The sequence below is a fragment of the Neophocaena asiaeorientalis genome, unplaced genomic scaffold (assembly GCF_003031525.2).
Source record: "Neophocaena asiaeorientalis asiaeorientalis breed wild unplaced genomic scaffold, Neophocaena_asiaeorientalis_V1.1 scaffold150, whole genome shotgun sequence".
NCBI lineage: Eukaryota > Metazoa > Chordata > Mammalia > Artiodactyla > Phocoenidae > Neophocaena > Neophocaena asiaeorientalis.
This window is the reverse complement of record NW_020176571.1, coordinates 23,800,275-23,814,944: the sequence shown is the minus strand read 5'-3', so window position 1 is coordinate 23,814,944 and position 14,670 is coordinate 23,800,275. Positions and strand designations below refer to the sequence as shown.

General features: G+C 41.3%; 1 protein-coding gene across 4 annotated transcripts in view; it reads left to right on the top strand.

The window, feature by feature from the left end:
- Window positions 1-14,670, top strand: part of TMTC1 (transmembrane O-mannosyltransferase targeting cadherins 1) — a 261,523-nt gene that overhangs the window by 26,799 nt on the left and 220,054 nt on the right. For 3 of the 4 annotated variants that reach the window (XM_024733259.1, XM_024733260.1, XM_024733257.1), the window contains exons 4-5: window positions 2,672-2,848; window positions 6,832-7,038. In XM_024733259.1, the coding sequence (XP_024589027.1) occupies window positions 2,672-2,848; window positions 6,832-7,038 (384 nt within the window). The remainder of the gene's footprint in view (window positions 1-2,671; window positions 2,849-6,831; window positions 7,039-14,670) is intronic. The other variant, XM_024733261.1, reaches the window with a different exon arrangement.

Sequence of the window (14,670 nt, the reverse complement as noted above, 5' to 3'; positions counted from 1 at the left end):
TTCATCAAAATACAGAAGCTTCTTGCTTTGGTAGACTGAAAAACAGTAAAACAATTTCCCATTATATTACCCCTTTCCCCCTAACTTGATCAGATTCTCACCTGAGTCGTGACATATCCACATAGGGAAAGGGATGGGTAAAAAATGAAGGTAGGGCTTCCCTGATGGCGCAGCAGTTGAGAATCTGCCTGCTAATGCAGGGGACACGGGTTCGAGTCCTGGTCTGGGAGGATCCCACATGCCGCGGAGCAGCTAGGCCCGTGAGCCACAACTATTGAGCCTGCGCGTCTGGAGCCTGTGCTCCGCAACAAGAGAGGCCATGATAGTGAGAGGCCCGCACACCGCGATGAAGAGTGGCCCCCGCTTGCCGCAGCTAGAGAAAGCCCTCGCACAGAAATAAAGACCCAACACAGCAGAAATAAATAAATTAATTAATAAAATCCCTGTTTCCACTTCCCACCTCACGTCATTGTAGTCATTGTTTATTAAAAAAAAAAAAATGAATGTAATGGGGGCAGGTGACTCAGAGGGTGGCCCAGGAGAAAGGGGGCCAGTGAGCCACATTGCCCTGCTTCCTGGAGGGATGCCTGGTTAAGGATTTGTGAACCTTGATCTCTGGGTCAGTTCATTGGCCTATAATCTTATAAAACCCAGTGACTCCAAGGAACACTGTTCTAAACTAGTGGTTCTCTGTAGGGGGCAAATTTGCCCACCTTGCCCCAGGGGGACATTTGCAATGTCTGGAGATACTTTTGCTTGTCACAACTGGAGAGGCACAGCTGGCATGTGAGTAGAGGCCAAGGATTCTAGAACGTGCGGGACAGCCCTTGTAACAAAGAATCATCTTCCCTAAAATACCAGTAGTGCTGAAACTGAGAAACCTTGTTGTAAACCAGTTTAGACCTTGGGTCAAAGACGGACTGAATTAAGCTTTATGAAGTTTTGCTTTAAGACCAGAGTCTCTTCTTAATATAGTACCAGGCTTCTAGTCCTGGCTTTGTAATCTCTCACTGCATTGCTAGGTATATAAAAGAGTGTTGTGAAAATATTAAAAATATAAACCCAAATTTAACAGTTGTTTCCTGTTTGCTCTGGTGTTAGAACAAGGTTAATAATCGCTTTTGAATTTGCACTTGATCTCTCAGGCTTCTTCTCTGTGTTGATCAATTTGGGAACATGAGTGGGCCCGCAGCATATCCGTATCTGTGTGATAATAAGCCACATTGTTACAGCTTTCAGTTGTGCAGGGCATTCGCACTTTGAGTAATTTTAAGCTATAAACCAGCTTCGGAGAAAAAGCCTGTCTCCTACAAATTTGGCATATAATTTAGGTGATTGTTCTAAGACATAACAATAAGGGTAAGATGTCACCACTGCAGATATATTGGCCTTCAAAAGAGTAGGAGCAAATTGGTGTGCCACCTGCGGAAGGAACAGTGGAATTTCTTGGTGTGGCACTGACTCTGTTTTGTAAGGTGAAAAAATACTTTACAGCAACTGGAGGGTTTTAGAAAATCCCTGCTGGAAATTATGCTGAGAAAAAAAAAAAAGCTTTACTTAAAGCTCATGAAAAATAAATTAAAAAAAAAAAAGCTTTACTTAAAGCTCATGAAAAATAAATTTAAAATAAATTTAAATATAAAATTTTTATATTTAATTTTTATATTTATATAAAAATTAAATTAAAATAAATTTAAAATAAATATAAAACTACAGTTTAGAAACTAATACAACATTGTAAATCAGCTGTACCTCAATAAAAAAAAATAATAAAAACAGATTAGCCAGAAGAAAAGAAAAAGACTAAAACATGTGTATTTTCATCACAGAAATGATGATTGTGTTTGATATATATCCACTGATTTCTTTGTGCAGAAGCATATAAAATACCTTCACAAAAATAATAATAATGATAAACACTTAACATATAGTAAGTCATTTACTGAATCTTCCCTACAACACTGTGATCCCATTTCACACATGAGGGATCTGAGGCACAGGGAGGCAACCGACCTGCCCCATGTTACCCTGTTAGTTAACAGCAGAGCTGTGATTTGAACCCAGGGAACCTGGCTCCAGAGTTCATTCATGTGGCTTAGTAACCTGTTGTATTCACTTAAAATATATTCACCTAAACATCTTTCCATGTCACTAAATACATCTCTATGGTGGCATTTTAAATGGCTTTTTAGTGTTCCTTTGTTATATGCCATAATTTACCAGAATTTTTTTTTTTTTTTTCGGTACGCGGGCCTCTCACTGCTGCAGCCTCTCCTGTTGTGGAGCACAGGCTCCGGACGCGCAGGCCCAGCGGCCATGGCTCACGGGCCCAGCCGCTCCGCGTCATGCGGGATCCTCCCAGACCAGAGCACGAACCCGTGTCCCCTGCATCGGCGGGCAGACCCTCAACCACTGCGCCACCAGGGAAGCCCTACCAGAATTTATATATGCCTTAATTTAAGTACCAAATTCAGCATTGTTGGACATTTACTTTTTTCCATCTTTGCAAATTTTAAATAACACTGTGATGAACATTCTTCAAGAAATCTTTGCTCACCTACTTACTCAGAATACAACGAAATTGGTGCTAGATCTTATCTTTAAAAGGTGGTTATTTCTTAGCGACCCACATTTCTTCTTAGAGTAAAAGCAACTCAACCTTGTTTTTCAGGAGTGTGGACCAGTGTTGTGTTGGGGAATGTTTCCCTCCCACGGCTTCTCCCTTCTTCCTGCTACTCAGTCTGTTTCTGGGGACCTGCGCGATGCTGGTGAAAGAGACAGGCATCACGGTGTTCGGCGTGTGCTTGGTTTATGATCTCTTTTCTTTATCCCACAATCATGATAAATCGTAAGTCACTTTAAAGTTTTGCTGTCAAGCAGTTCATGATGTGCAGAGAAGAGTTGCTTAAATCAGTAGTTTTCAAGCTCTCATTAAAAAAATAGAGGTATATCATTTTGTTAAATGTAACCTCCTCTTAGACTATCATATAGTAAGGCTTATTTCCTTAGGATAAATGCATTATATATGTTTAAACTCTTCACGCTTTTATGAAAATCCATGAGGACTATAAAGTTTTTGTGAGCCCCAAATTTGGAATTGAAAAGTGTCAATGCTAATTGCAAGTTTATATCGCCAGATTGTTTTGGTTGCATACTACTGAGAAATCTTGATTCACACAGTGGAGTAGTTACAAATGGTAACAGTCTGTTAACAGCTTGACTTGAATCTCTGCCTTCAAATGCTAAATTAGAGTCGTTTACTTGCTCTAGGGATGATGCTTTTACCTAAGAGTTTTGGAAGGGGCCTTTTGGAATTCCACAGAGGGCCAGTCTAAACCCTACAGGAATAATTACACGTCATATTCAAGTTAAAGAACAAGTTTATTTAGTAGCCTATTTTCATTTAAAAAACTTAAGGTACATTCATATTATCCTGTGGATTATAGATGATAAGAGTGACTAAGGCATATTAAAAGTTCAAGTACATACTATAATTTTCTTCCGCTATCAAATCCATAATTACTAACAATTTGACATGCCGACACTATTTTTCACTAATTATAAGGCCCTTACATTTGAACTTCTAATAAATGTCACTGATTTATTCTCCAGCTTTGTCCGATGAAGAATTTTATCTTAAAAGAAAAATCCTGTCTTTTTAGCCCATTCCCTACCTCTTTATGCTTCTTGACATAAAGATAAGAGCAGTGCTAGTGAGTGGCAACAAGCTGAGATGAGTCATTTGATCCTGATCACCTTCCTGCCTGGGCGTACTTGGAGATAATTTAAATAGATTTTAGTGCTCTGTTGGCTCTCTGTAAATTTCAGAGGCATGTAAAAGGAAGGAGCCCAGTTATCATTTTGATCCAAGCTCAAGCCAAGAAAGCTGTGAGCCAAAGCACCGCCCCTAGGCTTATATGAGAATGCCTTTCTTCTGTATCCTCTCCACCCGTGGTAGTAATTGCATTGCTGACCTTACTATTTAGAGAGCAGCCTATCCACCCCTCTGGCTTTCCACTTTCTTCTGGCATCCGCTTTGTATCTTCCTCCCATCGTCTTTCTGCTTCTCTCTACTGACAGCAGAAGATGTGGCAAGTGCCTGCAGACCCTTGCCTTTGGTTCAGTCCAGAGATATTTTAAACTCATATCGACTGAAATAAAACACACAACTTGTGGGTTGAGAATTATGTTTTATTTGGGGACATTGCTAAGGACTACAGCCTGGGAAGGCAGCCTCTCAGATAGCTCTGAGGGACTGTTCCAAAGAGGCAAGGGAGGACCCGGGATGTATGATATTTTGCTGAAGAAAAATTAAAAAAAAACAACTATATAGTCGAAACTCAAAAGATTAGTGCTAATCACAAAAAATCAGGTATCTCAAGTTAATGATTTCAGTGCTTTTCTATATATGGGAAGATGCAAGAGTCTGGGCTCATTAAAATTGTTCCTTTGATATGCATCTCAACTCTCTAGGGTCAGTATCCTATTTTTCTCCATCCTGAATTCTCCTCAGGGCGCACCTTCCAGGCCCACTGCAGTGGCTGATAATATGATAGCAGGCAGCATTCTTGTTTAGCTCATCTTTGAAGTCGTATCTCCTCTGGTCTGAGGTCTCTCCAGCCCACTCCTTTTTTCTTCATCTGGTCACTGTTGAGCTAGGCTTTTTTCAAAGAGAATAATTGTCGTTTTTATTCCTTTAGTAATTGTTCTTGACCTTCATTATACCAAACTGCCAGAAGTTCTATTCTATGAAAAAAACAATACTGCTGATATGTAGCTTGGATGTTGCATAGCTCATAGTTGGTGGGGTTTCTTTGTTTTAGTAACTTTTAGCTCTCACAACCGCCAGCATCTCTGCATAGGTGGAGGCATTCACTCTTTCCGCCCACTTAACACATTCTCATTCTGTGCCTGGCCAAGAATAAGACAGTTAAGATTCCTTCCCTCAAAGAGCAATACTGGGGGAGACAGACGTTACATAAGTAGTTACGCGAGTAACTGAGTACAGTGGTGAAAGTGGTGAGAAGGAACTGAGAGCAGGTAACAGGGAGACCTGGTCGATCACAGTATCTCTTGAGTGCAGGCCGTGTGCTAAGCACTGGGCCACGCCACTTACAGGTATGAAGTCACTGATTGCTCACAACAACTTTTACCCTCATTTTACAGAGGAGAGAATTCAGGCAGGCATAGAAAGTAACCTCTCCAGAGTCACCCATCCCCTATTGCGACTTCTGTCTGTGTGACTCCAGAGCCACAGGGTTACCCCTGAGCCTCCATGGAGCACACAGGACAGGGATCTGGAGACCCCCCAGGGTATCTGCAGCTCAGAGCCTGGGCTCACATTTGTACCAGGAGACCAGCTCAGAGGATCTGTGTGTATTGGGGGGTCCTGACCCCTTTGAGAATCTCACAGAATCGTGTCCCCTTTTCCCAGAATAACGTACACACAAATTCTTATCTGCTCATTTAGAATAAACATCTTGGTACTAGGTTGTTCTTGAGGTCTTTTCATTGTATGATTCAGGAAACAGGAAAGAAACAACAGAAACAAGTGTTGGAAGCCCTCTCCTACGTGAAGAGCAATTTATTCCTAAATTTTAAGATTGGAACACACGAACAGAGTTAGATTTCTTTTTTGAGACATCACCTTTAGGAAGAAACATTTTCAGTGAAAGAGCAGCTCCTGAAAGTTAATTTTTTTTCTTTTTAAAAAATTAGCATATAATTGCCAACACGCAGAAGATAACGTTCCCTGACCCCAGTCCCTACCCTCTCTCTAGAAATAACCATGATCCTGAATTTGGCATTTTTCATTTCTAGGGCGGTTTGCTTGTTATTACTTCATAAGTATATACCACTGAATATCAAATAGCATTGTTTACATACTTGCAGACTCTATATAAATTGTGTCTCTTGCTTTTCTTTTCATTTAACATTGGATTTTGAGATCCATCAGTGTGGATACATGTGGCTATAGTTCATTCATTTTAACTGTTGTGTAGTATTTAATTATCACAATTTATCCATCCTTCTGGAGTTTGAATTTAGGTTATTTTTACATTTTTGGCTATTATATAGCATGCTTCAGGTAACCTTTGTGTGCACGTACTTCCTGGGGCGTAACCACAGAAGTGTTGCTGGGGCCACAGATGCATACATGTTCACTGTGTTGATCTCACTGTGAACTGTGATTTCACTTGTTCACTGTGAGCAAGAGACGTTGCTTTTGAAATGACTGGAGTGCAGCAGTGGATGAGAATCCCCTTTGTTCCACATTCTCCCCATCACTTGATAGTATCAGACTTTAAAAGTTTTGCCCAGCTGGTGGTTATGAATTATATCATCTCAGAAGATTCATGAAGGAAAATGTGAGAATACATTGGGGTGGATCAGCTGTGGAAAAACATTTCACAAGATCATAATAATGTAAATCCCGAATATCACTTCAACTGAGTTAGGACAATTCAAATTATATTTATTATGAGAGAAATATATGTGGAAGATGAGAAGAGAAGAGGGTGTGTGTGTTTGTGTGTGTGTGTGTGTGTGTGTGTGTGTGTTTGTGTATTGGTGACCACGTAAAAGGGACTGAGTCCTCATCTTCTATGGTAGCAACTCAATAAGACAAGTTCTAAAATTAGAAATAATATTATAATTTAATCTTATTTTAAAAATATCGTGATGAATACCAGAAACAGAAGAGCTAAAAGACTTGTGGACGTTTGCTTCCGTGGAACAGGGCTTGGCGATGGGACAAGGGATTGCTGTTCCTTGTTGCAGGTCTTGTCATTCTGTCTGACTTTGTTTCCCCTCCATTCCATGCACAATTAGGAGCAATGGGGTCGTCCATCAGCACAGCCTACAGCGGCCTGGGAGCTCCCTGCCCACCGCACCGCCAGCGCACCCTCTCCGGGAGAATGGGAAGCAGCAGCGGTTCCCTCACAAAGGAGCTTGGGGTGGCTGCCATACTCCATTGCCACCTGAACCCAAGAGCAGTGGATTCCCTGTGTCTCCTCGAGCTGTGTGGTCCTTGATGAGGTACTGGGCTGTGCTCCTTGACCTTGCGTGTTTTCACCATCCAGCATCACCTGTCGCAGGGGAATCGCTAGAGAAGTGAAGCACCGAGTGGGTTCTTTGTGACACCCGCCCACACTTGTTTCCCTCCTTCTTTCTTTTTCCTTTCCCATCTCCCTTCCTCCTGCCTCCTTCCTTCTCTTCTTTCCATTCCTTCCTTATTTTAGATCAGATGAGAAAGGAGTAGCTGGAAGAAGCAAGTAGAAGCCCTGCTGTCTGCTGTTATTTGGAAGGAGAGGGTGAGGCTCTGAAGCCTCCATTAAGAAGTGCAGACATATTGCTGCTTCCCTGATGAAAGAGCCCTGGGCATCAGAGAGCAAGGCCCCTCAGTTTTCTGGGGGAGGATAGGTCTACCTTCTGCTGCTCTGTCTCTCCCTGCTCTTGGTGTGTGATAGGAATTTATTACAGCACAAGTATGGGAGTAAGCCCAGGGGACACTGCCTCTCAGAAATGTTTTTGAGGGTATAGGAAAATCTTTTTTTTTTTTTTTTTTAAAAAAAACATCTTTATTGAAGGATAATTGCTTTAAAATGGTATGTTAGTTTCTGCTTTATAACACAGTGAATCAGCTATACGTATACGTATATCCCCATATCCCCTCCTTTTTGCATCTCCCTCCCACCCTCCCTATCCCACCCCTGTAGGTGGTCACAGAGCACCGAGCTGATCTCCCAGGGTACAGGAAAAACTTTAAAGGATTTTCTCTCTTTTTTTGAATCTTTTGACCTAGCCATGAAAATTAACATAGATTTATCAGAACTCATTAAATTAGCTTGCCTCTAAAATAGCTCAAGCCATGGGCAAGTCAGAATTTAATAAAGATGGAAATTTGACTCATACGATTAGCGGTTAAACAGCAGATTGCTATTCTTATTCTTCTGTGCAGTCCCAGAAAACTCCCTCTTTTCTGGGTCTTTGTTTCCGATTATTCCTGCGGAAACCTGTCTTTTGGATCGTGCTCCATTTATTCGTTCATCAACAAAGATCTATTGAGTGTCTACCACATGCCTGGCATGCTCCAGGCACCAGGGATGTCCTGGTGAATAAGGAAGACAGGGTCCTTGCCCCTGTGTAGCTTCCCTTCCTGTAGAGGAGGGCACACACTAAATAACCAACAAAGAATGAACAGTGTGGTGGAGAGTGGTGGGTGGGCCTGGCTGGAGCAACTGCATGTTGGTTGGTCAGGAAAGGCCCACAGAATCCTCATGGATGAGTGGAGGAGCTAGCCCTGCTCAGATCTGGGCACAGGGTTCCAGACTTGGGGAAACGAGCAAGTGGGGTTTGGAAGGGGCGAGCTCGGGGTGGGCAGGCCCAGATGGGGAGGGGTGTGTTGGCCATGGAAGTGAGTTTGGATTTTATTCTCAGTGGAAAAGGGAGACTTTGGAGGGTTCTGTTTGTTATCGTTGTTGTTGTTTGTTTAATGTGGAGGAAAATGGTTACATTAAGAATGTTCACTCTGGCTTCTTGTAGCGGATGATTAAGGGGCAAGAGTAAAGCAGGGAGACTTTCATACAGACTGAGGGGAGAAGAAAGGGTCTTGGCCGAGGCTGATAGAGACTGAGGTGGAGGGATATGGTGGATTTGGGATAAGTTTTGGATATACATCTAACAGGACTTGCTGATGTTTGGGGTGATGGGTGAGGGAAAGGCAGGAAACAAGGCTGTTTGTGTTTCTGACTTCAATAGTTGGGTGCGTGGTGGTGTCAGTTACCGAGATGGAAAGGCTAGAGGAAAAATAAGTTTGGGAAAGGATAAAATCACAGTGATGCTTGAAATTCCTGAGCAAGAAAGCAGAGAGGTAAATAGTCAAAACCTTGAGGATATCTTGACTTTTTCCATAACACGGCATGAAGGAAAAGAAGACAGAATATTTGGGGAAATTGTAAATTTTTTTAAGGAAGGCAGAGGAGGAGAAAAAAACAAGAGATAATCGCACATTACAGACTTTCAAGGAAGGACAAAGGTCAGGCTGCAGTGTGACTGAGTTCCATCAGGGCAGGGACCATGTCGGCTTCTGATCACATTTGTATTCCCAGTTCTTTTCACAGTGTCTGGCTAAGAGTAGTTGCTCAAATATTTGTGAAATGAATAAATTAATGAGTAGGTGGTAAGAAAGTATTGGAATTAAGCATAAATAGAATATTTTCAGTAAATTTGGTAATGAAGGAATGGGGCAAAGGATGTTAACTCCAGGGGTGTTAGGTTTTTGTTTTCATTTTTATTTTAAATTTAACGAATGTGTGTATGTAGGTAGATAACTTGTAGAGAGTAGAGATGGAAGGTGCAGGAGCAGAAAGGAATAAGATGAAGTATGAATACCAGTGGTACACTGGTAAATGCTTAATAACTGGCTCTCCAGAGAAAGTAAATCCTGACTGGTGTTGCCCAATTTCCATGTAAATACTCTTACCATGGCTGATTTGAAGCTACAAATGTGACATTGCTGAACAGGGAGTTGGGAGAGGTGTGCCATAGCTCACCATCATGAAGCATTTCCACTGCTCAATGGACAATATATGTAGTAACCGCAAGAGCATAGATAACAGTAAAATGAAAGAAACTAATTAGGAAGTGATGAGCCTTGAGTACTTAGTACCTTTGTTTTTAGCATGATTTAAGTTTATAGAATTATTTTAAGATATATATTAATATATACAATATATTTACATACGTATGATTTATTATAGTTATATAATTTAATTTTCAATAATGGCTGTATTTAATAACTGGCCTGCAAAATTTCTGAAAATTTAATAGTCATCTCTAGCAAGCCAGTGTGAGTCAGCTCCAGCACTCCAGTGAAGAAGGTCTTTCAGGAGGGGAAGAAAACTTTATATCTGTGATCCATCCACTATGTACCAGGAGGTGGGCTGGCATTTCCCACATGTTATCCCATGCAGCCATCACAACTTTCGTGTAGGGTAAACCTTAGAGTTTGCATTATCAGGTGGATACGGAAGAAGTTAAATGGTCATTTAAAACATTTGCATAGGGGCCACCCGTGGCGCAGTGGTTGAGAGTCTGCCTGCCGATGCAGGGGACACGGGTTCGTGCCCCGGTCCCAGAAGATCCCACATGCTGCGGAGCGGCTGGGCCTGTGAGCCATGGCCGCTGAGCCTGCGCGTCCGGAGCCTGTGCTCTGCAACGGTAGAGGCCACAGCAGTGAGAGGCCCGAGTACCGCAAAAAAAACAAACAAACAAAAAAAACATTTGCATAGTTAGTAAGTGGTAACATCAGGATTGGAACTCAGGCTGTTTGACCCCTAATCCTTTGCTTTTGCCTGTTTGTTATGCTCTGAAGTCCAGCTTCCCGGTTGAGGACTTGGCTTTGGGAAGGAGGCAGGACACTTGTTTCATGCTCGGTGGAGCTGGCCTCCCTGTTGAACTCTCGGGGGTAGAAGATTCTTGCAGCCATCCTTGGGTCAACAAATGAGGCACCTTCTGACTTACTTCGATATAGGGTGTTGGTACTAATACATTGAATTAAATGACATGCTTTTTTTTTTTTTAAACTCTGAGCACCAGCCTGTTTTAGAAAGAATTATGCCTGGAGAGCAGTACATAGGACAACTGGAACTGGTCGGGGTCTTAGTAAGTTAACATGTTTGTGGGCAAGAAAGACCATTATCCTTTCATGGAGGGGAAGGTTGTCATGTATTTTCTTTCTTTGGAAAGGAAAGGTGTCATATATTTGACTATAAATTTGATTAGTATCAAAATTATTTTAAAAAACTGTGTGTGTCCTTTTGTCAGAAGGTGATCAGGTAAAGAAAATAAAAGTTCAAAGAGGCAATGTTATTTTAGTTCTGAAGATCTCTGCAGACAGTGTTTAAATCATGGCTCCTTCACTTACTTGATCCTAGACAAGTTATTTTATCTCTGTGAGCCTCAGTTTTCTTATCTCCAAAAGGTGGAACTAATCATGGCACCTTCCTCTCAGATTGCTTGTCAGGACTCAAAGCTGTAGCCTGCATAATAAACACGTAAATAGGTGCCTGGTCCACAGTAGTCAGTGTGGCAGCCCACAGCATCGTTAGTAGTAGCTTAGTATTATGAATATTATTGTTCCTGTGTGAGTTTCTAAACACCAGGATGTATCCTGAAACTGGTGAACCTGCAGTATGCAGGCAAGGGATGAGTTTGTGTGAGATTTTTTTTGCTTGAACTTTGAAACTATTTGCTAATATGTATCTACATTGCATGCATGGCATCAGGCTGTCAAAAAATTGGGCTAAATACTATCAGGTAAAACATTTTCTGTAGTTACCAAATACAGGAGAATTGCAAAATCCTACTGCAAGTCATTTATTTAGTTTCCTGTTTTTCTATGTGACTTAGTGATTGGCTTATGGGTAGCAAGTGCAACGAAGAACCTAGGACTTAGGGTATACACTCTGGAATCAGATGAAATTTCAGGTGATACCACTCAGTTGTTCCATGTGCAATGAGAAATGTTTTGTATGTAAACCTTCCTTCTCCCTACCCTCTTCATTATATCCAGTTCATTCACGCATGGACACATTTTCCCTTTCGCCTTAGAAAACTCAGTGAATTTTACCTGAACTCTTACCCTCGTAACTCATACCTATATCTGTAGTCATTTTTCATATAGAGACTTGATTGATTTCACATTTAAATGACAGTGATTATGGTTGGTGTTGAAGACAGTTCTTGGCTCAATAAATTCTTGCTCTTTTCCTCTTCTCTTGCTCTGTAGCATCTGTCATGAATCATTCATTTGTCAGTATATACTGAATGCCTCCTATGTGCCAAGTAATGTTTTAGGTGCTGGGAATATATGGCAGTGAAGTAAACAGAGCTCTGCCCTCATGGAACTTAGCTGGATGATGATCATGATATTTTTACTAAAATGGGCTCGTTTCCTACCTTTGTGGCTAAGACAGCGGTCATATTTTTCACTTCAGTGTGTTTTAAAAGTTTTTCTTGTATACCTTGCACGGAGGCATGCAAATCAAGAAACTAAGACAGGTTTAGGATTAGAGAACAGGTTGGCACTGAAGTGAAACTGTTAGATAATTAAATTAAATTCAGAGGACTTAAGGAAGCATATAAATATTTTGACCTTCACTGGTGGAATGAGTCACTGATCTTTCACAAGTGTCGTTTTAATGCTTTACTTCTGTAGACCTTGCATTGTATTCTTTTTCCCTAAAGTAAAAAATGCGTTGTAGATTAAATTCCTCTGAGTAGGGCAAATGTGTTTCAGATCATTATTAACAGCCTCATGTAAGCTTTGAAAGAAGCTTAGTAAGTTTGTGAAATGAGATTTTCAGGTGACAGGAAAAAAATCTGTGTTGAAAGCCTGAATTACTGATGAATAACTGGGTTATCCCCTCACCATTTTACACACCTTTCTGGTTGACTGATCTCAGATGGGCCGTTTTCAATCTCACTCAGTTACTGCTTTAAAAAAATGAAATGACCAAAGGAAAGAGGGGTGGAGTAAACTAAGAGATCTACACAGAAAATACCTCCAACAGTTAAAAGTGAAGTTTGTGGGTTCATATTAATAAATCCCCTCCCCTACTTTAAAGTCTCTTAATGTAAGTGTAAAGCTCAGTGATGAATCCACCTTAAGAACACAAGCCACCCTCTGGAAGTAGGTATGGGCTAAGATCTTACTTTAAAGAGACTTTGCACATTCTTTCATTGCTGCGGATCATTTTTCCTCATTTCCATTGCTTTGTTTAAAGATGAGCTGGGCCACATTTTGCCCTGGAATTCTCTCTCTTCTTCAGTGGTGTAAATACTTCAGTCTTCAGGTGTAGTTCTTGGGTGGCTGCGGCCAGATCACTATGACTTATTTTGGCACACGATGGTGGTGGACCCAAGAAAGCAGTAGCTCTCAGGCTGTATTTTATAAAGACAACTGACCAAACCTACTAGCATAATTATTGTTAAAGTTATTTCTTATTAAACAACTTTAAAACTGTTTACACCCATGATTCTATCATTTGGACCCAATATCCAAAGGGTATCCTCTCTTGTTACCTTTGGCCCATACGTGCCTGAGCTTTTTCATAGCTTGTCAATTTCTTTTTAATATACTGAACTGACCATAGCTTTTACTAAGACCCTGTAGTGCCTCCTGGTGTGACTGAACTGCAGACTTGCTTAGTGGCTGGGAAGGCACTGGAGAAGGGAGGTGGATGATTGCTGCAGGCATTTGTCTTCCTATGGAGGACACATTTTCCTGGGAAGGGTGAACAAATGCTGCTGTTTTGCTATAGGAAGGATGAAAGTAGTGGGACATTTATTTTTAAAAACTTAAATAAAAAAGTAATTTTCCCAAAGAACTGTCAGTTAGCGTTATCAGGCTTCTTAATTTTGAACTGTGTTTATTGGGATAGCATCATTAATCTGCCTTTAACGTTCTTTGGTGGGTTGATTTACCCAAGATGGGCTCTCAAGTTCTTTTTTTTTTTTGTGGTATGTGGGCCTCTCACTGTTGTGGCCTCTCCCGTTGTGGAGCACAGGCTCCGGACACGCAGGCTTAGGGGCCATGGCTCACGGGCCCAGCCACTCCACGGCATGTGGGATCTTCCCAGACCGGGGCATGAACCCGCGTCCCCTGCATCGGTAGACGGACTCTCAACCACTGCGCCACCAGGGAAGCCCTCAAGTTCTTTTAAAGTAGCTTTTCTTAAACATGGAACTTACCAGAGAGGTATTCTTTTCTGTGGACAGAGAATTAAAAGAGAGTTTTGTCTGTCACTATTTCCTAACCATTAGTTGAGAGTGATGTTATTCCATCTGAACCAGACCCAGAGTATATGGTAAAGCAGGTATTACTTTGATGAGTTTGCCTGAAAGCTTATTGAAATCTGCTTTGCTTCTTGAACTGAACTCAGCACTAAAATGGATCATTTCAGTAAAGTGTTTCTTGGCTTCATTCAGAACTTAGCACTGAAAACCTCTTCCAAATAAATCACATGCTAAGGAGCAAAATTCCTTTTAATTTATGGATAGTAGTTGGTAGAGTTCCTAACTGCTGACAGCCCTGGTTCATTCTGCTTAATCTTGACTGGGTGCCGGTTCTTGGCAAAATTCTATCCCCTGTGAATTTCAGTCAGTGGATGATAAGTTCTTTCCTTTCTCAGTGTAGAGCTATCTAAAGCTTAGGCATCTGCTTTCCAATTGGATTCATGGGGACATATGTTGAAAGAGAAAACTATCAGAATGTAGGCATTTCTGGTTGGCATTCAATTTTGTCACTGCCACAGTAGGCTCTTAGAAGAGGATGCCAGGCCTCATGGTTTTCTATCAGCTCATCAGTCACCATATGGATACTCAACCTCTGTCCTGTGCAGGTTAGAGCCTGGGTGACTTCAAGGACACCAAACATCTTTCCCTTCTTTTGCAGAACACAGGTAGGGCCCTTAGGGTGTTGTAGGGAGTCCGCTACCAATTTCTTTGCTCTTTTAGTTAAAGCTGCTGTCATCCAGCTAATTTTTTTTTTTTAATTTATCTTTTTTAATGTAGCCTGCTGAGAGGTTGTGGAGTGATTGCAGTAAAAGCAGTATCAGTTCATCTTAACATTGTAAACACTCAGGGTATACATAAATAATTCTTTCA